This window comes from Crotalus tigris, unplaced genomic scaffold, assembly GCF_016545835.1.
Source record: "Crotalus tigris isolate CLP2741 ecotype Arizona unplaced genomic scaffold, ASM1654583v1 scf7180000020074.1721668, whole genome shotgun sequence".
Lineage (NCBI taxonomy): Eukaryota > Metazoa > Chordata > Lepidosauria > Squamata > Viperidae > Crotalus > Crotalus tigris.
Genome location: NW_024097846.1, coordinates 58,922 through 85,317, shown reverse-complemented (window position 1 = coordinate 85,317; position 26,396 = coordinate 58,922). Strand labels below are relative to the sequence as shown.

At 42.6% G+C, this 26,396-nt stretch overlaps 1 protein-coding gene across 2 annotated transcripts in view; it reads left to right on the top strand.

Annotated features, from left to right (window-relative positions):
- The window catches only part of LOC120318138 (myosin-IIIb-like), a 64,562-nt gene that overhangs the window by 5,667 nt on the left and 32,499 nt on the right, over positions 1–26,396 (top strand). The window contains exon 1 of one of the 2 annotated variants that reach the window (XM_039365459.1): positions 16,734–16,957. The exons of the other annotated variant lie outside the window; for it this stretch is intronic. Coding sequence (XP_039221393.1) covers positions 16,917–16,957 — 41 coding nt within the window. The 5' untranslated portion in view covers positions 16,734–16,916. Of the gene's footprint in view, positions 1–16,733; positions 16,958–26,396 lie in introns of those variants that run through there. 2 annotated transcript variants of the gene reach the window in all.

Below are 26,396 nucleotides of genomic sequence, written 5' to 3'. Positions count from 1 at the left end.
GAGGGAGAGAGAGAAGGAGAGGGAGAGAGAAAGGGGGAGAGAGAAAAAGGGAGAGGGAGGGAGAGAGGGAGAGAGAAGCAGAGGGAGAGAGAAAGGGGGAGAGAAAGAAAGGGAGAGAGAGGGAGGGAGAAAGAAAGGGAGAGAGGGAGAGAGAAATAGGGGGAGAGAGGGAGAGAAAGAAAGAAAGAGGGAGACAGAGAGAGAGAGAGAGAGAGAGAGAGAGAGAGAGGGAGGGAGTGAGAAAGCAAGAGGGGGAGAGCGATTAAATTAGTAACATGGTTGTTAAGTGAATCTGGTTTCCCCCATTAACATTGCTTGTCAGAAATTGCAAAAGGCGATCACATGACCCTGGAACAATGTGACCATCATAAATATGAATCAGTTGCCAAGCATCAAAATGTAAATCACATGACCCTGGGGATGCTGCAACGGTCATAAGTGTGAAAAATGGTCATAAGTCACTTTTTTCAGTGCCGTTGTAACTTTGAATACATCCTGCATATTAGATATTTACATTACGATTCATAACAGTAGCAAAATTACAGTTATGAAGTAGCAACAAAAATAATTTTATGGTTGGGGGTCACCACAATATGAGGAACTGTATTAAAGGGTTGCCACATTAGGAAGGTTGAGAACCACTGGTCTAGATTTGCTTTATTTAATTTATTTTCTGATTCCAGCAGTTGGCTTCAATCCATCCCCTCCAAATCTACAGACTCTAATCTGTAGATTACATGACTTCTATATTTTCTGTGGTGAAATTAGGGAAGCATATAATCAATGATTCTATATTATCACTAGCATATGTTGAAAATAAATGGCAAAAAGTATTGCCATTGGAAAACCAGGCTTTGTGATGCTGGAAAAAGTATTTACTGTATATATATATAACCTAAAAATGCAAAATGATGTCGCAGTTGGCGACTGCTGCTTGTGGATGGCTCTGGATTGAGCTGATACAGGCAAAAGAAAAGAAAAGAAAGAAGATTTCTTTCTCCCATATTTGGGCTGACAGGGTGCACACTTAAGGTAATATATATATATAGGCATAAATTGATTTGTATTGCATTTTCAAGTGTAATTTTTGTTTACAGATGCCAAGAATGTTAAACTATCAGTGTGTCTTCCTCCCTCAGTGTGTCTCCCTTTCCAATTGTCCATATCCTCCTTTGCCTATTTAAGATATCTGCTAACTGTAGTATAGCAATAGAAATAGCACTTAGACTTATATACCACTTCACAGTGTTTTACAGCTCTAAGTGGTTTATAGAGTCAACATATTGCCCCCAACAATCTGGATAGAAGGCTGAGTTTTGAGCAGGTCAGGAAGATTAGAGTCAGTTGATGCACTTCAGTTTTTATTTGCATTTGGTTCCAGTTTTCTTCAATGAGCTTTTAATATTTTGTTCTATATTTTATAGCATATTTATTCATTTGCTTTTATTGGGAATTATTTTAGATATGCATACACATTTCCAAAATAAATAATCTAGGAAACAAATTACCTCATGAAAAAATGGCTTTTTCTGATTCTTATTTTTTTTTTAATGACCGAACAGGCTTTGGATAATGTAATAGTCTACATATGACAGAGGTTTCTGTCTTTACATGTTACTCAGTTCAAGAAGTTGGGTAGTAATTTTGTTCCATTGTTCTTGCCCTTGAGTTAACCTTTCCTTCCCTACCCTCACTCAAAAGAAATAAATAGTTATTGATTAATTGTGTTTTATTCTCAGGCAAGGCAATCTTTTCCATTTGTGCCCAGGCAATAATAACACAAATGAAGTTTACACCTTTGCACAGCCTTAGAAGTGAATGGCTGTCTGACATCTCTGATTTATTCTCCTCCAAAGGGACAAAGCCTAATGTAAATGTCCCATGAGACATGATATATTGTGGCATTCAGAGAACTGGACTAATGACTCCATAGTTGGAGAAGATCACAAAATACAAAGTAAATCTGTTGAAAGAAAAAAATCAATATAGGAAATCTATGGATTGTCTGATTCTCAGCTAATCAAATCCTTCAGCTCAATAATTTTGCATGTCTGTATCTGATTGGGTGTATCAATAATGTAATTAGAATGTAATCTATTGTTTAAATTTTGTTAGGCAATTCCGGACAGGCTTTTGAGTTGCATTTTAAAGGTTGATGTTTATTTATTAAGTGCAAACAGTGCCTGCTGTTTCATTTGGGGCGGTAAAATGACATTAGTCACATTTCTTATCATTGTGTCTATAATACTTTATCTCATAATTTCAAGGACTTGCAATATTTCCTGCAAGCAACTCCTGCTTATTGAAATCCAGTTTTTAATTGCCTGGAAAGCAGCTGACAAATCTTGATAATCAGATCAACAGCAATGCTATTTTTATAAAGGGATACAATCCAGGAGAGTATCAGGGGGATACAAAAGAACAGGACACTTCAGGGATTGCAAGCTTCACCATGCTAAGAAAAGCCCTGAATGTTCCCAAGATGCTCATTTCCTTCTTTCTATCAGAGCCCTAAGACTTAGAAGCATGACTACCAAAGTTCTCAAGAGGGGTCCTTATTACTGTTGTTTTGTGAATGTGGAAATCCACATTGTGTCCTAATTCAAAAATCTGTTCTTTAATGAAAGCCAAGCAAATAGCAGCGCTACCTGCTGAAGAAGGAGAAACAGCACTGTAGGGACATTGAGCACAGCAGAGCAGCTGGCTGCTCCAGATGAGGCTGGGACATCACCCAAGCCCCAAGGAGGATGGGAACATCCTGGAGCCCAGGGTCAATAATCAACCCCATGCTGCAAACAGCAGGAGGACAACAAACAAAATGGATGTAAATGGGGGACGTCCAGCTGCTGAAGCAGTTGGAAGAATGAACCAGCAATCAGCACCAAATTCTCAAGCACATTTGCTTCCCCCCCCCAAATGAAACAGCTTTTAAAGTTCTCATTTGCTTTTAATCAGAGATGTACCACCACGCAAAGCTTTTCTGCCATAAGCTGGAGATTGTACATTATATGAGGCAGGAGTTTTAGATATGTTCATCATCTTGATTTATATATTAAAAAAGCAAGATAAAAATATAATAACTCAATAGGTGAACAAAAATGCCAAATGTAGTCTAAATATTTGACCAATTGTGCAACAAACCATAATAAGGATGATGATGATATAATGATGACAATTTCCCCCCCCCATGTAGTTGGATTAAGAGGTCCAGACAGTATTTTTGCTTCATAAGGCACATTTTACATTAGAAGTGTTTGAATGATTCTATTTGTTTACATTCAAGATTAGTTCATTGTACATTATTAGTTCATTGTACATTACCAAAGCCAGTGCTTTTTAAAAAAAAAAAAAAAAAAAAGGTGCCGGAACTCACACGTCATACAACCCGCCTTGCCTATCCTACAATGTTCCATCCAAAATAATAATAATAATAATAAAGTTGGAAGGGACCTTGGAGGTCATCTAGTCCAACCCCCTGCTCAGTCAGGAAACCCTATACCATTTCAGACAAATGGCTGTCCAGTCTCTTCTTAAAAACTTCCAGTGTTGGAGCATTTACCACTTCTGGAGGCAGGTTGTTCCACTGGTTAGTTGTTCTAACTGTCAGGAAATTTCTCCTTAGTTCTAGGTTGCTTCTCTCCTTGATTAGTTTCCATCCGTTGCTTCTTGTCCTGCCCTCAGGTGCTTTGGAAAACAGCTTGACTCCCTCTTCTTTGTGGCAGCCCCTGAGATCTTGGAATACTGCTATCATGTCCCCCCTCGTCCTTCTCTTCATTAAACTAGACATACTCAATTCCAGCAGCCTTTCCTTATATGCTTTGGCCTCCAAAGGTGCCTATTCTGAGCCACATTGCTCCAAGGTGAAAACCAGGTTGAATGTGTGGTCCCCTGTGCGTGACGGGAGGGACCATGAGAACTTGAGATGGCCATGAATTCCCAAGCCACCCTAGATCCAGTCCCCAAGGCATGGAAGCTGAAATCCACCAACACACAGAGCTGGGAGGAGTCCACCATTAGGATACAATACAATTTTAATTGTATTGTTGTGCTACTTTTTTTTGACATACTTGAATAAATTGTAATACGCCCCCTCCCAACCATTAAGTTGATTGGTGGTGTGTTACAGCTTATTCAAGTGTGTCAAAAAAGTAGCACAACAATACAATTAAAATTACATAATCTTGCAATAAAATATTCATTTCTCTAATAGATCCAGGTTGTCTTGTAAGAATCCATAATAAATGTGGGATTGTTGGGTCTATTTTGTTTTCCGGGTATATTAGCACAATTCTATAAGACAACCCCACTTTTTTAACTCAAAAATATTTCCGCTAACCATGTTATGTCTTAATGATAGGTCAGTATGAATATTTAATCAGACAAGCCTATATAAAGTAACACTCAAGGCTTAGAATATCACTCATATGTACTTGTATTGGCTATGTATCTGAATTCTTTCATAATTCACTTGAGCATAATCACCAGTGAGCAAAATACAAGGGATTCTTTATTTCCTGATAACACTTGTTTAATATAAGGAAAGACAAAACTGAAAGGTAGGTTGCAGTATTTCTTAGTTTTATAAGGGAATTTGTAGTTTGGTAAACAGGTTTATTGCCGAATCTCTTCTGAAAAGGTTGGCCAGATCAATCCTTTTGCACCAACTGCATCTTTGACCATGAAGAAGTGCTGACTGTGTTTGTGTCTGTGTGTTTGTGTGTGTGTGTGTGTGTTGTAGGAACAGAGAGTACAAGAAAACAAAGAATTGCTTTTGTATCCTTTGGCTTTCTAAGATACCTGTAAAGCGTACAACTGAATCTTCACACATCAATTAAAACTTTTCTCATCACAATAATGTTACGTAGCATCACACTATATTGTAAAACATAAGATACCCTCAAGTTAAACTTAATTTGTGATGGCTCCAGTGTGCTTCAACAGCATCAGCATGTTTTAACACACTCTTTAGGGTTTTAAAAAGCTTCCTAATCTAGTAAATGAGCCTGATATTCTTAGGTGGTTCCCCATTCAACTACAAGAAGTCCTCAACTTACAGTCATTTGTTTAGTGACCATTCGAAGTTACAACGGCACAGAAAAAAACAGACTTATGACTGTTTTTCACACTTACGACCGTTGCAGCATCCCCATGGTCACATGATCAAAATTTGGACCCTTGACAACTGGTTCACATTTATGACGGTGGCTGCATCCCGGGGTCATGTGATCCCCTTTTGCGAACCTTCTGACAAGCAAAGTCAATGGGAAAGCCAGGTTCACTTAACAATTGGGTTCCTAACTTAACAACTGCCGTGATTCACTGAATAATTGTGGCAAAAAGGGTCATAAAATGAAGCAAATCTCACTTGACAACTGTTTTGCTTGCGACAGAAATTTTGGGCTCAGTTGTGGTCGTAAGTCAAGGACTACCTGTATTAACCAAAGCAGACATTTCTGAGAGGAGCAAAGACCAGGTAGTTGCTGCTCCTTTGCAGGAGAAACCAAATAGGTCTTCTCTGGGATATTATTAAGCTGAATTTGAAGCACACCCTCTTTATCATCTGCCCCAGCAATGTAGAATCCAGCCTCCTCCTACTGTATCTGCTCAGCCCCATCCTGTATCCTGCTTCTTGGATATCCTGGAAGAAAAGGATAGTTAGTACTAGGTAGTACTTTGGCTTCTAAAAGGATAATGAATGCCTTGGTTCGCAGCAGCCCCAAATTCAGAGCAATGGATTTGGCATGGGTGATATGTGGGGCTAATACATTTATGAGTGCACAGTAGTGTAAAAATGCCATGAATGCTTTAATTTAAATTCTTGCTCAGAACAAGGACTTGGACTCAGGGGCCTACATGGCCCTTCCAACAAGGTTCCAGGATTAAGATGGCCTGGATATTGTTTAATTATCTATTCAGTTTTTGCAGGTGAAATTCATTAGTTTTTTTAAAAATGGGGTGGCTAAGACCAAGGAATCGGGGTCTTCATACTCTGCTTGTTTGTCAGTGGTCACTGAAGACTGAGTATAAGACTGATAAAATGTAAGGAATCTGGAAAATAGTGAAATTGACAAAAACATCCCGCAGCAAGAAATACTTTTCCAGGTGTTGATGACAAATAATTTGGGAACTCCTTTTGCATCAGAGTTGAAACATGTTTTTAAAAAATGCCCTACATTTTGTAAGAAAAGCAAAATCTCACATAAGATCATGAGATGTGCCAGGTGTGAAATCACATAACGCTCCAGAATTAGGAAAGGATTGCTGTGCTAAGTTTAATTGTTGAATACTTTTTCTTTAATATTTATATCTGCTATTTTAATCTATTGTATAGGGCATAAGTGTCAAACTTGCCATGTCATGTGACGTGTTGTGACATATCGCAACATTTTTTTCATTGCTGGAGCTGGGGTGGGTGCAGTCTCCGTATGATACAACCAGCCCATGGGCAGCAGTTTGACACCCATGGTATAGGGCTTTGTGATATGGTATTCTTGACATAGGAAGTGATATAAAACTAAATGAAATAATTTAATTATTTAAAATAAATTGACAAGCAATCATGTCAAATAATCTGTAACACATTGGAAAGTGATCATTTCAGTTGGATTCGATACTTATAGAATTAATCTGGAAGTTGCATTGTTAGTATAACCATTGTAACTTGCTAAAACAAGAGTTCATGTCAGAGAAAATAGTCATTTCAGGAGTTCTGTTCTTTTTTAATGAAAAATTATTCAGAACAAACTTTCTATTTGTTTTTTTGTCATGGGTTGATCAAGGCACTGTCTCCTTTATGTCACGTGAGATTCCTGATGACTTAAGAGATGCAGTTTCCTGGACATAAGAGCTTTTTGTTGCCTTCTTCTGCTATGTGACCAAAATTCCTGATCTATCATTCATTCTGAGATCTCCTGGTGATTTCCCATCCCAGCATTAGCCAGGCTGATGCAGCTAATTTTCCCAACCCAAACAAGATGGCCAAATATTACTATACCTAAGACAGATACCAAGCCTAAGTTCCCATCATCTTGAGATGATCATATGCTATATATCAAAAGCAGCACCGGCTTTTTTATGTGGGTCTTTAGTAACTTATCACTTCTGAGAATTGGCTAACTTATCATTAGTGAATTAAATAGCTCTCTAAATATTTCAGAATATATCAAATGGCACAACAGCACAGAGTATGAATAATTCATTGCTGAAAATTACCTTTCCATTCTTTGATATAGGAGGGACAAAAGCACCATAATAAATAGAAGAGGGGAAGTCATCATTCACAGAAATCCCATCTATGAAGATAACCTCAAAATAATCTGTTTTCTCCCTGAGTGTGTATGGTTGCCTATGTTTGCATATAACATGTAATGTGGGATTCTGGAATAGGTGGGGTTTCCTTTATCTTCAAAAAGAACAAGCTCTTACTTTTATCCTTGACAGAAGGACAATCTTAGTTTTGTTTTCCATACACACGCATCTCCATCTCTCCATCCATATATTTCCTTTTCTGTTCTGGAAGGCTGGCTTTTGTTCCTAATGCCATGTAGATCTTTATGGCCTGGGAGGGGGAGCAGGGATTGTTTTAGTGAAGGCTTTTGCAACAGTGGAGGGCAGAAGATGAGAGGGAGGTAGCAGAGGAACAGATCTCCCCTTTCTTGCTGTCATCTGCCCTCTATCCTGCTCTTCTGCAATAGCTGTTATTAAGGCCTGAACTTGGATCGTGGTTATCCAGATGATCCCTCCAGGCAGCAAGGTGATTGAGAAAATTCTATCAGCATTTCTGCAGCCAGATATGATAACCCTGCTCCATCATTCAGATTTGCTAAAGACAATGAACGAAGAATAGGGTGGAAACAGATCTCCTCATACTTGTGGACCCCAAGGCAACTCTTTCTCCACTTTCACTATATTTGTCTTGTAAATCCTCCTCTGGTTGCTTTTTGCTGCAGCTCTTGTGGCATTAAAGTACAGGTAGTCTTCTATTTACAACAATTAATTTAGCCATTGTTTGAAATCGCAACAGTGCTTGAAAAAAAAACTGATTTACAATGTGCACTTGCATCCTGTGTCTTCAGCAAATCACAGCCTCCTCATGGTTGCATGAACAAAATTCAGGTGTTTGGTAACTGGTATATATTCACAATGGTTGCAGCACCTCGGGGGTCATGTGATCACCATTTGTGACCTTCCCAGTCAGTTTACAACAACCAAAGTCAACAGGGGAAATATGATTACCACCATATGATTCTTCTAACAGCTGCAATGGTTTGTTAACAACTGTTAAGCAAAAAAAATCATAAGACCAGCATGACTCACTTAACAATCACCATGCGTAGCAATTCTGGCTCCAGTTGTGATTGTTGAGGACTATCTAGAATTGCATTCGGAAAGAAAATCACAGGAGTTTGGGAATGTGCACAGCACTCAGAATGTAGCTCTCTGGGTTTGCGGGGAGCTTGGCAGTGTGTGGGCTCTGCACTTGGATGGAAGATAAGGTCCAGGGATGGTGAAGGGGAGCACATCCCACTCCTGGATGGACCACTCTTTTTCTCAGGTGGGGGAGGAGAGCAAGGTTAAATGTGAACTTTCTTTAACTTTGAGGCTACATCTTTTGGGTTGCTCACCTAAAACTGATAGGAAGCCCTGCCATTGGACTGTGCCATCAGAAGTTGGCAATGTGATCAAACATGGCTTAATTCCAGGAATGGAATTCAGGGGCCACAGGGCTAAGACCAAAGGCATCTGGAGGGAGGCGTGGTGTGTGTCAAAAAAAAAAAGTCAATCTGGCCACAATCATATGGCCAAAGCTTTAATCTTTCAGGAGGAATATTAAAAAAAGAAGGCAGAGCCTCAATCACATTTTTGTGGCTGTCAACTTGGCTTTCTTAAAATCCTCACTGGTAGATGCCCCCCCCCCCCGGGCCTCATTCCTAGATTATAATTTATCTGAAAAAATAAAGTGCATTTCCTGATGAAAAAAAGTGTTAATGATAGAATGCTATCATTCATTTCCACTTTTTTGCTTATTTTGCTAAAACAGAGGTTATATTTATTTTGATGAACACAGCTAAAATGGATGTATGCTTATTAACAAATGTGCAGTAAAGTTTAAGAGATAATATATTTGGGGACAATTTTAGTGGGGCCCTTATTTTCCTTCTCCATTTAGTTCCTCTGAGTTTCAAAGGACACGTACTTCCCTTTGTTTTCTTTTAGTAAAAATTATTGCTTAATATCTTCCTTTTATTTAAGAAACCCATCCAGTTTTCTTCACCTTAGCATTTGTGCCCCAACCATCTGCCCTTACCTCATGCTGGGATTGGACCTAGATTTTAATTATGCAAGGAAGTGGCACAAACTCTTTTATATTTTTCTTTCATAGTCTAGTGTGTTTCTATTATCTTAAAATGAAGGTTGTGTTAAGAAGTTTGCCCATCCCTTTTGATGGAATTAATCCCATTCCCACTGACTTAAAAGTCTTTATTCTTTATTAATAAATATTCTTTATTAGAATATTTATACTCCTCCTCCTCATCATCATCATCCCAGCTTTCCCTTGGAACAAACACCTCCTTGTGCTTTCAACATGTAAAGATTCACTGTTTTTCTTTTGTTCACCCAATCATACCACATTTATTGTTAAATGCCACTAATTTATTTATCTATTTAAAAGATTTATATGGCTGCCCATCTTAAACAACTCTGGGTCAATTTTCTTTGTTACTATTGTTGAAAGAAAAATCAGGTCCGATTTTGAAAGAAGGTTCCCATTTATTGATGAGCAAAACCAGCAATAGCATGCAGTTCTGAGACAGCTGACTAATAAATAGGAACCTTCTTTCAAAAGCAGCCTCCATTTTATTCCTGGCCTGGAATCAGACCTGATTTTTCTTTCAATGCTATATTTTTATTTCTGTTCCATTTATTCAGCATGATTCCTCCCACTTTTTTCCCCTTCTGTGTTTCTCAGGCAGTTATACTAACTTAAAACTGTACTGGCAAAATATCCTGCTTTCCTTCTGCTGTTGCATAAAAAAGCCCATCTAAGCAGTCACCATCAAACTATTACTTACTGATAAAGAAGAGTAAATCTATTCAACTGGGTTTTACTCATTTCTATTTTTTCAAAATTTAAGTTTACTCTGCCCAGTGTTCATCTCACTTTGTATTTTTAGAAAAATCCAAATGAAAGTTTGAACATAATTGGATGTACATTTCCAATAATGTATACAGTAATTGCCCTAGGCATTTGAAAGCAATTTTCCTCAATTTAGTACCTTTTTTAATGCACTTTCCCATAATATATCAAGCATTTGGGTGCAGGATTGTTTAGCTGCAGCACAGTATTTGGACAAGTGCAGGTTTTGCCATATAGTTGTGTTACAGTTCATTCATAGACTTGGGGGAGCATAGATAGAACAAGTTCCCATTAAAATGCAAAATCAAGCAATTTCTTCCTCATCTTTCTAATATGGGTCTTAATGTGCCGGACTGTTAGAGTTTTCCATCTCATAAAATACCTTCCTTCTATTTAGTCCTGACTTAATTTAATTTTCCAACTCACTGCTGATATAATTAAAATAATTACTGGTATTCCACTGCCATCTTCTTTCAATCTTATGCAGGGCAAAAATATGCAGATATTTGTTTATGGAGCTGCCTTTCAAAGTCCAACAACAAAATGGTCTGAAAGCTCTGAGAAATTACCAAATACTTTCAATTTATGAATATTAATGTTGAGTCCTCAGCTTAATGGCAATAAATCACAGAGCATCTCGTAGTGTCAAGAAGCCTTTATTGTTGTTTCTTCAGCTCTGTTTCAACTCTGAGGCACGCAAACCTCTCTGCCTCTCTTAAGAACGCTTCCCCGGACCAAATGGCAACATTTGGCGCGCTCCGTGCCTCGCGCATGTGCGCGAAGCCGGCGCCAGCCAGTCTGGTCCCGGGCAGCTTGCAACTGCCTGGGACCGTTGCAACGTCCCGAGCCTGCCTTTGCAGGCTCAGGACACAACACCCCTTCCCTCCCCGGCTAAGACTAATAAACTATATGAATAGTTACACGCGACCTCAACATGAGCGTAGTGTGCCAATCCATGCTCCAATGGTACTGGGCTATTGTTCTGGGCATTAATACCCAATGCCCATATTTCCATTACTCCCAACAGCAGACACCCTCTCACTGTTTCTGCCTTGCCAGCAGAGTTACAAAGTCCTCAAGGTACTTAGGAGATCTCTTGACTCTCTATGACCTCCTTAGACCCTGAGAATCCCCAATTCCATTTTGCCCAGAGGATGACATGAATTTGCCCCCTCTTTCAGACCCTGGTGGTTCCCATGGACCGTGCCCCGTTGCCTGGTCTGCTTGCTTGCCCATCGGGCTTGTCAGACTGGGACTTTGTTCTCCCAATAACCTGGTTGACCTGCCTAGTTGCAAGCTCTCTGGACCCTCTAATAAACTGCCACTATTAGGCAACTCTGTAGAGTCTCCCAGGCCCACACTGGACCTATCAAGGGGCTACATTCCTTCACTTCCCAGTCCCATAATGGGACTGTCTGGGGTTTCAGTATTTCCCCAAAACTCAGTTGCCCCCCCATCTATGCCGGAGGTGTCAGAATTGGGACGTGCCTCTCCGGCCACCTCCCTGTGTGAATACCTCCTTCTGGAAACAGTAGCAGTACTGGGCCAACTAGACTGGTTGTGTGCCAGCTCTCTTGCAATGTTTGAGTTATTAGGATGCTCCCGGTTATTCTCCCTGACTGGAGTGCTAAATGGTATGGGTGAATGATGAGTATGCCCCCTGGGTGACTCCCTGGCTGGAGTAGGCACTGGTGCCTGTGTGCTTCCTATTTCCCATGGATTCCTGTTTGGAACACTTGCGGAATCTTGGAATAGGCCGTCTGTGGCCTCTCTGTTTGGGCCCGGCTGCTGCCAACACCCATCCCTTTTCCTATAGTGGTCCCCCTCCTCCCCTGGAAAAGGCCCAGGAGTTTCTGAGGGTAAGTCCAGTCTTTTACGCAGCTGGTCGATATGCCGTCGAAGGACACGACCATCATCCAACGAGACCTCGTAGGACAAAGGACCAGTAACCTTGCATACTACAGCAGGAACCCACAAGTGACCTGGCCCGTAATTACGGGTCCATACCGGGGCACCCACTTGCAGATACCTCGGTGCCCTGGGTTGTGTAGCCTTAGGAGGCAGTCTGTCCGGGTGCAACCGGTCAAGTTTAGTAGTCATTTTGCAGCCCCAGTGCAGTTCAGCTGGGCTTTTCCCAGTAGAAGTTGAAGGTGTGGTGCGGTGTGCAAGAAGAAAGTCTGCCAACCTGTGGTGCCAGTCTCCATAGGTCAGTTTCTTTAAAGCATCCTTGGTGATGCGGACCATCCGTTCAGCCATACCGTTGGTGGAAGGGTGGAAAGGTGCAGAGGTGGCATGACGAATCATGTTGGCCTATAAGAAAACTTGGAATTCGGAAGAGGTGAATTGAGGGCCATTGTCAGACACCAACACATCCGGAAGCCCATGTGCAGCAAAAATCCCCCTCAGTACTTGAATGGTCTTTGCAGTGGTGGTTGAAGAGACAGGTACAACCTCAAGCCACTTTGAATAGCTATCAACCAGGACCAAGAAGAATTACCCTGAAAGGGCCCAGCATAATCAATGTGCACCCTGGACCAAGGTGACTGTGTGTCCTCCCATCTATGTACAGGAGCCTGGGGCATTTCTGGGCGTGAGTGCTGACAAAGGTGGCATGCGTGCACCTTAGCCTCAATTTTCTTGTCTAACCCAGGCCACCACAAATGGCTGCGTGCAAGCGCCTTCATTCTTACAATGCCAGGATGGCCCTCATGAAGGGAACCTAAGACTCTAGACCACATTGAGGTAGGAATAACAATTCTGCTGCCCCACAGCAGGCAACCCTGAAAAGTGGATAACTCATGTCTCTTAAGCCAGAAACTCTGAAACTCAGTACCTGGACAACTCTCTGGCCATCCAGACAAAACCCAGGATAAGACACAAGAGAGTGTGAGATCTGTGGCTGATTCAGCAGCCACATCCCTGGCATTTAAAGGTGACTCAGGCAACGCCTGAATGGAAAGGATGGTTGATGGCAGGGGTAGGATCAGCGTCCACTACCTGTAAGGGTAATCTACTGAGGCCATCAGCATGGCCCATTTCTTTGCCAGGTTTGTGAACTAAGGAAAAGTCATAGGCTGACAGGAAGATGGACCATCTCAGCATCCTAGGGGAGATGATATGAGGGGGTTGTTTGTTTGTGGTAAACAACCCCAACAAAGGCTTATGGTCAGTGTAGACCGTGAAATGCCTGCCATATAAAAAATCATGGAATTTTTTAATTCCAGCAACAACAGCTAAGGCCTCCCTGTCTTTCTGGGCATAGTTTCGCTCAGCAGAAGACAAGGTTCTGGAGTAATATGCAACAGGAACCTGAGTTCCTTCAGGTTATAGATGGCTAAGTACTGCTCCCACCCCATAAGGGGAGGCATCACAAGAGATGCACACAGGGAGAGTTTCATTAAAATGTGCAAGCACATTATTGGATGTGAGTAAAGCCTTAACCTCACTGAAGCTTGCTTCATCTGCTTGTGACCACTGCCACACTGCCTGTTTGTCCAGAAGCCTATGAAGTGGTTCAGTTACATTAGCCTTGTTAGGAATGAATGCATTATAGAAATTCAAGAGGCCCAGAAAAGCTTGTAGTTCAGCTTTGGACTTAGGCCTAGGAGCTTGCATGATAGCTTTTAATTTGGACTCAGCAGGATGAATCCCATTGGCATCTATTTTGAATCCCAGAAAATCTGTAGAAGGCACCCCAATTTTACATTTGTCTTTTTAAAGCTTGAGGCCCGTTTTCCGGAACCGCAGCAGGACAGCCCTCAATCTCTCAGCTTTGAGTGGAATCTCCAGCAATTAAGACATCATCAAAGTAGGGGCAAACCCCTGGTATACCCCTCAAAGTATTTTCCATTACACTTTGGAAAATTCCAGGAGCCACATTTACTCCAAATTGTAGTCTTTTGACTTTGAATGCCCCCCTGTGTATTACAATGGTTTGTGCTACAGCAGCAGCTTCATCAACAGGTAACTGTTGATAAGCCTGTGCCAAATCTAGCTTTGCAAAAACATGCCCCCCCCCTTAAGGGAAGCCAGAATATGGCTGACTACAGGTACAGGATAGGCATGTTGTTGCAATGCCTTATTTAGGGTGCACTTGTAATCTGCAAAGATGCAAATGTCCCCATTAGCCTTAAGAGGCGTGACTATGGGAGTTTCCCAAGGACTGGAGTCAACAGGTTCTAAGACTCCTTGCTGAATCAATTTGTCCAATTCAGCATCAATTTTTCCTTTTAAAGCAAAAGATACTCTCTTTGCCTTTACTCTGATAGGAGTGACAGTGGGGTCCAATTTTAAGGAGACTGGGGGCCCTTTGCATGTACCCAGCTGTGGGCTGAAGACATCTGCAAATTCTTTGCAGACTTCTTGTAGACCTACTGTTTGCAAGCTATTGAGCCCTGTAACTTGTATTCCCAAGGCCTCAAACCAATCAAGTCCTATGAGACTTGTGCACTCACCCCCAACTATCAATACATCTAATGGACCTTCAAAATCCTTATATTGTACGTTAAGGGTGGCCTCCCCCTTAACACACACTTTGGCGTTTTGAAAGTCGGTTAGAACTATATTGGATGGCCTAAGCTTGGCCTGGAACCCACTGCTAGAGCAAATCTTTCTGAATGTGTGAATGGAAATAATTGAAAGTGCAAACCCAGTGTCTAGTTCCATGACCAATGGAACTCCTTGCAACTTCACTTTAAGTGACTGTTTCTTTTTGAGTGGCTTGTGTGTGCCTGTCCTATAAATGCGTCTTCGTGAAGCACAGAAACCCACTCTGTTTTGGCTGGGGACCCTGGTACCTTTCAGGCGCAATTCTTCTCGGGGTTGTACCTTCTGATGGCCCAGACACACAGTTGCTATGTGGCCTTGCTTTCCACATGCTCTACAAATTGCAGAACGGAACCTGCAGTCGGTCCTCTTGTGGTGACCTCCACATCCGAAGCACTTGGGTACAGCTGAAGACTTTTCTTTGCCTTCCTTCTGCTTCCTTTCTTTGGCTGGGTAGAGATGATCTACCTCTTCTTCAGGATCCTCTTCCGAACTCTCCTGGACTCCCTCATGGTGCACGGAAACAGCTTCTGGAGTATTTCTGATAGGCCTCATATTCTTGATTGCCCACCTGCTGCCTCTTCTGCAGTAACCTCTCTCAAGGCATCTTGGAACGATATGTCTTCCTTAGCAAAAAGTCTCTGCCGCAAGTCTCTGTTTCTAAGCCCACATACAAATCTGTCTCTCAGCCTTTCTTCTAAGTCTTTAAACTCACAAGGCTTAGCTGCTCTTCTCAAAGCTGCAATGTATTCTTTAGCTGATTCACCAGCCCGTTGATCCCTCTATTCAAAGGTATGTCTCCATGCAATAACAGACAACTTGGGCTGAAAATGTTCTTTTAGTAATTTTTTTAAATCTGTGTAGGTAACAGATTCAAGAGGCGCAGGGGCTGCTAAGTTTTCAGCAATTTCAAATGCATCTTGACCACAAACACAGAGCAAAGTAGCGGCCTTTAAGCCATCTTCTCTTACTTGGTTTACTTTCAAATAGTTTTCTACTCTGGCCACATAAGACTCCCATCTTTCTGGGTGCATGACATCAAATTCAGAGAGCCTTCCTATCTTTGCCATTTTCTCTTTTGTAAGGAAAGGGTCGATCAGCCAGCTTACCTCCAATGACGCTGTATTGGCAGGCAGGTGCTGAATTTAACGCCGTCTTCCTAGCTGTTCTCTGGACTCCTGGGTAAGCTTATAATTCTTTTAATTGCTTGTAAGGCATCCCACCTTCGTCGCCAGTTGTTGAGTCCTCAGCTTAATGGCAATAAATCACAGAGCATCTAGTAGTGTCAAGAAGCCTTTATTGTTGTTCCTTCAGCTCCGTTTCAGCTCTGAGGCACGCAGGCCTCTCTGCCTCTCTTAAGAACGCTTCCCTGGACCAAATGGCAACATTTGGCGCGCTCCGTGCCTTGCGCATGCGCGCGAAGCCGGCGCCAGCCAGTCTGGTCCCGGGCAGCTTGCAACTGCCCGGGACCATTGCAATGTCCCGAGCCTGCCTTTGCAGGCTCAGGACACAACAATTAACACAGGACGTCTTTTGATAAGTCACTTCATAGAGACAGCCGCACAAGGAACTTAAAATTTAGATAGTCAATCTTGTGTGCATATTATTAGTATTTGGAACCTCTCTGAGAGGAGAAATTATGTAAATTGATATCATGCTAGTTATATAGCATCCATGCTGGGAATTCATAAGAAGTAGCTTGACAGTGAAATATTTCACTTGAGCAAGAACAATCTGACATTTAGGACTCCTTACATTAACAACTATTTCTTTATTTCCTTCATAATGAACACTTTAAAAGGGAAAAAAAAATCCCCTTGAAAGTGGCAACTAATAAATCTGCCACTTTACTATTCTGACCTTTGAAGAAAAAGTGGATTGGAAAGCAATAGGCATGCAATGGCATTAAGAAAGGAAGAAAATAGCTGGTGCTTGTCCGCAGTCAGTTAATAGCCCAGTGGCTTTTATTCTGTAGCTCCATACCTGCAAAAGACTCAATAAAAGGATCAGGCTCAGGACCAATTAGTGTCACATTAATCTGTAGCGATAATGAGCAGAAGCTGCTGGAGGCCTTACCAGTTTCTCGGTATGCTTTATGATGAGGCTCTTGAGTGAGCTATGCAGTGCGATGGAAGGAAAATTGGGAAAGCACTTTGAAGAATCGCTTGTTTCCTGCATGTCTGGCAGCTAGGAAAAACATGCCTGAGAGGAAAAAGCCCGTTAAGTGCTGAGGATGTCTGCTGCTTTCTTGGCAAGGAAAATGTCCGACACAATGTAAGCTGGTTTCAGAAAATTAGGTCACTTCTGTTAGATCGGCAAAGATGGCCTTTCCAGAATCCTGCCTTTGAGATATATTTTCCAGCCTCTTCAAATGCCTCTAGGTTGTCAGTGATGAGGGGCTGATTTTGATTAGAAAGGTCATGGTGGTGCTGTAGTGCAACGATACTCTGGTTTTTCTCTTGAGATTGTATAAATCTGTCGGTTATGTGTGTTTTGTTCTAGCTGTTAAATGGCCATCAGGGAGATGTAGAAAAACTTTCCCAATTATTGATTTCCACATACGGGAAAAGAGTTTGCTGTCATTTAATTTGCCACTGAAAAGACTCCGGAGATTATAAAACCTCATTTCAACCCCAAGCCTAAAGCCAAGGCAACTTGGGGAGGGCTAGATATTCTGTTAATAAATAACATTAAAAACTTGAAATCTACTAGCTGATGCATCTGGCACTTATGCCCTCCCTTCTTCATGTGTATTGTTTTTGTTATTTAACTTGAGGAATTTTAGCAGAGTTATTCAAATACCAGGTTTTAGTGATATTGCATACTTTAGCTCTGAAATGGCTGAGCTGGTTGCAGAAAAATCTAATTGACTTAATAGAATCATTAGACGAATGACTAATTCATATCCGACATAACCAGAAATGGATTGCTTTCAATATAGAATACGGAACTGAGAGTAGTAATGTAATTACAAGGTAAATAATTTCATTATGTTATTTTAATACTATAGTATTAATACTAATACTATCAGCATATTAAATGGCTGAATATGCATTTTTTTTAAAAAAAAAATAGTCTAGTTGTCTTGTACCTTGGTCATTAGAAAGTCAAGGTCTTCCTGTCTGGATCTGACAAGTTTATTGAATCACAGTTGCTTTCCATTATGTTTGTAAATATTCCTAAGGCACTGGGATTTGTAACCAAAATCTTCTCAGGAAAGTAGGAGAAAATCTTATAGCACCCCATGAATGTGTATATGTGGGAAGGTTGGAGGCTTCAAAAGGCATGGTCACCATGTTCTAAGTTTGACTGGAGAGCTTGGAAAAGTGGAGGACATCCATAGAGTGACGAGTGACCAATTTGCACCTGTCTCACAATACATTAGCTTTTTTTGCAGGCATTGTTCAACAAGGATGGATTAGTTAGGCTTTGCAATGAGTAACAGAGATTAGATTATGGTGAGTAGCCCTTTCTCTTTCTTTAGCTTGTCCACTTCTCATGGGCTGAGCTTGATATACTCTGTCTTTCTCAAAGCCTGACCCTGAGGCCTGATCTAAAGGTACTTGGTCCAACTGGACTTTACCACTCTTAGAAGACAAATTAGCTCACCTTGGGTCATTTCAGCCCATTTGGAGGTTGCTTTGCATGATTCTTTCCTTTTTTCCATGTGCAAATAGAAGAAAAGATGGAAGATGTGATTCTGCCCATGTCATACTTTTCTTAAAAAAAGAGTTGAACTCATCTATTTCCCTTGAGGAGAAAACCGAGAGCAAGTTTTTATTTCTTTTCCTAAAAAAAAGAACAACAAAACAAAACATTTTACTTGTACATTGGAACTGTTGCCACAATGGATAAAAACATGCAGCTCTCAAATTGGAGCAACAGACACCAAAATTACAGTATCCTGTTGCTCAGAATGTTGCTTGCTTTCACTCATGATTTTGAAGAATGCTAGAAATATTCCTCCTTAGAATATACTCTCCCCACCACCACCACCCTTAGGATAATTTAAATTAAGAAATTGATTTCTTCTGTGCCCTGTTTCTGAACTAGAGCTTTCAAAGTAACTGCTTAAAAAAAAGTTAAAGAACTGGAAGTCCACTCACAAGATTCCCAAACACTGATTTTGTTTGAGCCTCACCTGAACCTTGGTGTTCCTTGCTTCTAGAGTGTATTTTTTATCAAAAGGGACATAGATGAATGCCTAAAATATTTATAATTTGTTCAGATTCTTTCTGAATATTTTGAATTTGTGCATATGGCACCTCACACATGTTCTGACAGTCTGGGATTATTAGACTGCTTAGACAATCTGTTCACGTAGCTCTGGGTTGTTTTATCTAATGATTCTGTTTGAACATAATTGCAACAAAATTTAAAATCCTAAATGAATGAAAGAATAGGCAGATGTTTCATTTTAAGTCATTTGGATATAATGCAGCCATATTGTTTTCACACAGTAAACCCGGAAGCTTTTTTGTGTGTCTGGTCTACTGAAATATATGGAATAAAGAAGGCTGTGTTTTTGTTCATTTTTAGTTCAATGGGAGAAGTTTCAAAGTACAAGAAAATATAATATATGCAATGATGCAATGATTTATATATTGCTGTGCTTTTCCTTTTTGCTAAAATTTCAATGTTGTTAAAAAGGGGGAAGAATTTACAACTTTGATAATTTGGGTTCCAGTTTGAGAAGGAAGGAAGGAAGGAAGGAAGGAAGGAAGGAAGGAAGGAAGGAAGGAAGGAAGGAAGGAAGGAAGGAAGGAAGGAGCTACTTAATTATTGACCACACTGTATCAAAGGTGCTTTTTCAAAAGGCAACTGGACTTTATTTTTCCCTGAAGATGTTTCGCTTCTCATCTAAGAAGCTTCTTCATTTCTGACTGAATGGTGGAGAATGGAAGGATTTATATTCCTTGCAGTCATCTGGTCATTAGCATTCTTTCTGAGAGTCATTGAAGCCATCTGTGCCCTCAGGGTCACCTGAATAGTGCAAATGGGTGTGGAACTGTTCTGTTCTGAGCATTGGTAAGGCATTGAGACAAGGCAGGAGTAACAACAGTTGCTTCTTTATTCAATCTTCAACAAAACAACACAAAATGGCATGGATCCCTTTTATACCCTTCTGCAGGGAGCAGCATCAACCAATAAATGCAACGTATTTTTCCCGCCTTGCGCATACGCAATAGGCTGGAGACAGCCTGTCTGGCCCAGGCAGCTTTGTGGTCTGCCCGGGATTTTCTACAGCTTCCTGCACGTGCTCTGTCAATCACAGGCCCCGGACATAACACTCCTCCCCTCTTATTTCAAAGTACATAGATCTTGCTATTTTACTACAAATCTAACACCTTTTCAATTCTTTTGAGCGTGTTCTTATTTATAAGGAACACTTAAGCCTGCCCACCTACTAACAGGAACTTCACATAGTCCTGCAAATACTTTGGTGGGCCTCTGGTCTGCTCTGATCTTCTTGGAGCAGTTGCAAGTGCCTGGTCTACAAGCTCGCCTGCCAGGCTCGGCAGACCGGGACTTTGATGCCCACTAGGTACAGGTGAACCCAAATCATGCTGACTGGCCAGGTCCTATAAACCCAGACCAGAGTTCCTTGATGGAGTGGAATTCCCCAGATCCATGACAGACCCCTCTTTGGAGCACTGTTCCATAGGCACAAGGCCAGCAAACGGAGTGGCCTGAACAGCCAGTTGCGTGCAATGTCCCATGGACCCAGTGCCAGAGTCAGGAGCCACCTCATTGGCAAAACCCCTATGTGCAGAGTGCAGATCCCTGCTTCTGCAGGAAGACTAAGATCCACGATTGTGATCGCGGTCCTCCTCCCCCACGAGAGCAGAGTCAGGAGCGGAAGGGCACAGCTGGTCAATGTGCCGACGCAACACACAACCATCTTCCAGGGCCACTTTGTATGACAGCGGCCCAGTGACTTTGCAGACCACTGCTGTCACCCAGAGATGTCCAGGTCCATATTTCCTTGTCCAAACTGGATCGCCCACCTGTCGTCTTCTAGGTGCCCACGGCTGTGACACCTGTGAAGCCACCTGGTTTGGGTGCAATCTGTCCAGTTTGATAATGAGGCAGCAATCCCAGCGGAGTTCCACTGGGCTTTTCCCAGTAGCTGTGCAAGGTGTGGTGCGTTAACAAAGAAGAAAGTCAGCTAACCTGTGATGCCAGCTCCCGTGAGTGAGCTGCTTCAAGATGTCTTTGATTGTGCACACCATGCGCTCAGCTTGGCCACTGGAAGCTGGATAAAAGGGTGCCGAAGTAGCATGGTGGATCAAGTTGGCCTGTAGGAAAGCCTGAAACTCAGAAGAAGTGAATTGAGGGCCGTTGTCGAAGACAAGAACATCTGGGAGCCCATGGGAGGCAAAGATCCCCCTCAACACCTGGATGGTCCTGGCAGTCGTCGTAGTGGATACTGGAACGACCTCTAGCCATTTAGAGTGACTGTCCACAACAATGAGGAAGAATTGCCCCTGAAAGGGGCCAGCGTAGTTGATATGAACCCTTGACCAAGGAGCATGTGTGTCCTCCCACCTGTGTATAGGAGCCTGTGGCATTTCAGGCCTGGACTGTTGGCAGATGTGGCACCCCTGGACCTGGGCCTCAATCCCCTTATCAAGCCCAGGCCACCAGAGATAGCTGCACGCAAGAGCCTTCATCTGGACTATGCCCGGATGTCCCTCAAGACTCTAATCCTCAATGAGGTTGGGATTACTACCCTGCTATCCCACAGGACACAACCCTTAAAGGTGGATAACTCATGCTTCCTTTTCCAGAAACTCTGGAAATTGGTGCCAGGACACATGTCAGGCCATCCTGACAGCACCCATGTCAACACACATGTTAGGGTGTGATCATTGGCTGTTTCTGCAGCCACATCCCTTGCATTGAGGGGTGACTCAGGCAACTCCTGAATAGCTAATATGTGGTTAGCTGGAGCAGGATCTGATTCTACAAGCTGTAGAGGCAACCTGCTGAGACCATCTGCATGGCCAATTTCTTTGCCTGGTTTGTGAACCAGTGAGTAGTCATATGCAGAAAGGAAAATTGACCATCTCAACATTTTAGGAGAAATTATGTGTGTGGCTTGCTTGTTTGTTGTAAACAACCCCAGCAGTGGCTTATGGTCTGTAAAGACCATGAAGTGGTGACCATACAAAAAGTCATGGAACTTTTTTATGCCAGCCACTATGGCCAAGGCTTCTCTGTCTATCTGTGTGTAATTATGCTCAGCAGATGACAGAGTCCTAGAATAGTAGGCTACAGGGACTTGTGTCCCATCAGCCTTGAGGTGACTTAAGACAGCCCCGATCCCATAAGGGGATGCATTGCAGGCTATACACACTGGCAGCTGCTCATTGAAATGAGCAAGAACAGCATTTGAAGACAACAATGCCTTGACCTCTGCAAAACTCCTTTCATGGACTTGTGTCCACTTCCATGGAGCCTGTTTGTCCAAGAGCCGGTGTAACAGCTCTGCCACTGCAGCCTTGTGAGAGAGGAAGGAATGATAGAAATTTAGAAGCCCAAGGAAGGCTTGAAGCTCGCTCTTCAACTTGGGGCTTGGGGCCTGCTGAATCGCTTTGAGCTTAGGTTCAGCAGGATGGATGCCTTCTGCATCTATACGAAACCCCAGGAATTTAGTGGAAATGACTCCAATTTTGCATTTGTCTTGCTTAAGCTTCAGCCCCGCTTCGCGGAAACGCAGCAAAACAGACCAAAGCCTCTCAGCCAAGTTTTTGGGTGATTCCCCTGTGATGAGGACATCATCGAAATATGGGCAAACTCCCGGAATGTTATGGAGCGTTCGCTCCATAATGCTTTGGAAAATTCCAGGGGCTACATTAACCCCAAAATGCAATCTTCTGACTTTGAAAGCTCCCCGGTGCATTACGATCATCTGAGCCTCTGCTGTTGCCTCATCAACCGGTAGCTGTTGATAGGCCTGAGCCAAATCAAGTTTGGCGAAAACTCGGCCTCCTTTAAGCGAGGCCAAAATGTGGCTCACCACAGGCACCGGATAAGAGTGCTGCTATAATGCTTTGTTTAACGTGCATTTATAGTCAGCATAAATGCGGACTTCCCCGTTGGCCTTAAGTGGCATGACTATGGGTGTTTCCCATGGACTGCTATCCACAGGCTCCAAAATACCTTGCTGGAGCAGTTTGTCCAGCTCAGCATTACTCTTTTGCTTCAGCGCAAAGGGCACCCGACGAGGCTTAATTCTAATCGGGGCAAAGGATGGGTCCAACCACAATGCAATTAGAGGCCCCTTGTACGACCCTAGTTCTGGGCTAAACACATCAGCAAACTCCTTGCAAACTTCAGCAAGACCTGCAAGCTGTGTAGCCCAGTCACTTGAATCCCAAGTGCCTCGAACCAATCGAGTCCAATTAGACTCGTGTGGTCACCCTCAACCACAACAATGTCCAGGAACCCTTCGAATTGCCTATGCTGCACTCTGAGCGTGGCCTCCCCTTTCACCCTGACTCAGGAATTCTGAAAATCTGTTAAGATCAGATTTGACGGCCTGAGTTTAACTTGCTGACCACTTCTACAGCAGATTTGCTAGAGAGTGTCCTGGGATATGATTGACAGAGCTGAACCCGTGTCCAGCTCCATCGATAAGGGGACCCCCTGCAATTTGACATCAATGCGCAGCTTTTTCTTCAATGGTCGATGGGCCCCGGTTCTCAAAACACTTTTATGGGATGCACAGACACCCACCCTATTCTGGCTGGGGACCCTGATACCTTTCTGAGGCAAGTCTTCCGATGGACGGTCTTCCTTGCGACCCAAACAGATGGCGGCTGTGTGGCCTTGCCGGCCACACACCCAGCAAATAGCAGAGCTGAATTGGCAATCGGAGTGCTTATGGTGTCCTCCACATCCGAAACACCAAGGGAATTGAACTACCTTGTAAGCTCGCTTGTCAGCTCGCTCGTGGGCCTTCTCTCCGCTGGCTGCTGTAGACGGTCGACCTCATTTTTGGAATCCGGCTCAGCTACCTCTTGAGCAACCTCTTGATGAATGGAGCCTGAACTCGTAGGGTGCTTGGAAAGCCGCAAGGCCTTGACTACTCCTCCCGCTGCTTTGTCGGCCGTAATTTCCCTTAGTGTATCTGGAAGGAAATGTGTTCCTTTGCAAAAATCTTTTGTGCAGCTCACGGCTCCTCAAACCGAAAACTAGACGATCTTGAAGTCTTTCTTCCAGGTCTTTGAACTCACAGGGCCTAGCTGCTTGTCGCAGCATAGCAATAAAGTCCGCAGCAGACTCTCCTGGACATTGGTCCCACTGTTCGAATTCATGACGCCAGGCAATCACCGATAGTTTCAGTTCAAAATGTTCCTTTAACATTTTCTTCAGCTCAGTATAAGCAATGGGTTCCAGAGGTGCTGGGGCAACCAGATTTTCAGCAATAGCAAATGTCTCCTGCCCACAGACACACAGTAACATTGCGACTTTGAGCCCGTCTTCCCGAACTTGGTTTACTCGAAAGTAGTTTTCTACTCTGGCCACGTATGAGCTCCAATGTTCAGGGTGAGCTGTATCGAATTCGGACAAATGACCTGTCTTCGACATCGTTACTTCTTGGCGGCCTCGTCAACATCTCGTGCTGCTCTGGCTTGTGAAGGGGTTCCAGGATGAATCTTGCCGAGCTCTCCTCCAGCATCTTCATACTGGCAGGCAGAGTCACACGAGTTTGGAACGCTGCACTTCCAAGTGCTTCGGGCCTTCTGTGGTGAGTCAGCCTCTTTTTCTTTCATTGTTTTCTTGCAGCATGATCCTACCTTCGTCGCCAATGTTCTGTTCTGAGTGTTGGTAAGGCATTGAGACGAGGCAGGAGTAACAACAGTTGCTTCTTTATTCAGTCTTCAACAGAACAACACAAAATGGCGTGGATCCCTTTTATACCTTTCTGCAGGTAGCAGCATCAACCAATAAATGCAACGTATTTTTCCCACCTTGTGCATGCGCAATAGGCTGGAGACAGTTTGTCTGGCCCAGGCAGCCTCGTGGTCTGCCCGGGACTCTCTGCAGCTTCCTGCACCTGCTGTGTCCATCACAGCCCAGGACATAACAGGAAGCTTAGAACTGCTGAAAGTCCAACCATAACCTGGATGATTGAGAATCTCCCTAAATATTGACCATGGTTTAATTCTCTAGTTAATTTAGTTGAGAAATACTCCTCTGGAGATCGTTCATCATGCTACGAAGTGTTTATTGATCTTAGATGTGAATTTGATTTCATCTCTAGATCTAAACTATAGGAGAAATTGAACTGTTTCTTAGTTAATAAAAGGTTACTTGTCCTTATATTCATGGTTTATGAAAACGCTCAGATGAAGGTGCAATGTAATGGACATGGACACTGCACCAAGGAAATTCCTGTCAAAAAGGGAGACATAAATGATGTTTTTCTAGTTGCCCTTCTTTTTAATCTCTATATTAACTCTCTTGTAGACAAACTGGTCCATTTTTTCATCTGCCAAAATTGTGAAATAGACACTGTTCTTCTGTATGTAGATGATATCATACTATTTTCTCAGATCTCTAGATTGGTCTGAAATGGGCACTTTATATATTTGCTGAGCATTGTTGAGAAGAATTACCAGAAATTAATGCTTTTTGCTAAGTGCTCTGAGGCACATTTTTGGTACCTAAATAATCACCCAAAGAACAAGTCAAGCCTTTACATATCTGCAACCAAAAGTTTCACACTGATTATGTTACCCTAAACACACAAAAACTGCTGATTTTACAATCTTTCTACTTTCCCAAAGGAATTCAGCATATACATGCAGTGTGTTGTGTTTTCGGCTCGTTGGCAATTGATGAAGACACATGGTGAAAACAACAAGCTCTTTATTACTCTTCTCCTAAAACCAAGCAAGCAGCAAAAGGCACGCAGGCCTTTTATAGGGCCAGAAACCCAGACAGTGTGAACCAATAGGAATTGAGCATTTTTGCGCCTTGAGCATGCGCGCAAGGCTGGCGCTGCCCTGTCTGGTCCCGGGCAGCTTTTGGAATGCCCGGGACCATTTGCAACAATTCTGAGCCTGCTTTCAGCTTTTGCAGGCTCAGGACACAACACCCCCCCCCCAGATGAAACACACTTAGCTTAAGCACAGGTGCATTGTGCAATGCAGGGAGAGTGGAATACAGATACATTATTCAAATGCAAGGAGGGTGGAAATGCTCGGATCTGCATGCAGGCAGACACCTTTTAAAATAATTATTTAACTCAGATAAATATATCCAAAATCAAAATAGTATATGAAACTCTCTCTAAGTGTAGACGCCTCATCAACAGGTAGCTGTTGATAGGCCTGTGCCAGGTCAAGTTTTGCAAAAATGCACCCCCCTTTGAGGGAGGCCAGAATATGGCTTAGAACTGGCACTGGATATGCATGCTGTTACAACGCTTTATTCAGTGTGCACTTATAGTCTACATATATACGAACTTCCCCATTAGCCTTTAGAGGCATTACTATGGGGGTTTCCGATGGACTAGAATCTACAGCTTCTAAAATGCCCTGCTGGAGCAATTTGTCCAGCTCAGCATCTATCTTACTTCTGAGGGCAAAAGGCACCCTTCTAGACTTGACTCTAATAGGTGTGATAGTTGGGTCTAACCGTAACGCAATGGGAGGCCCCTTGTAGGATCATAGCTCTGAACTAAACACATCCGCAAACT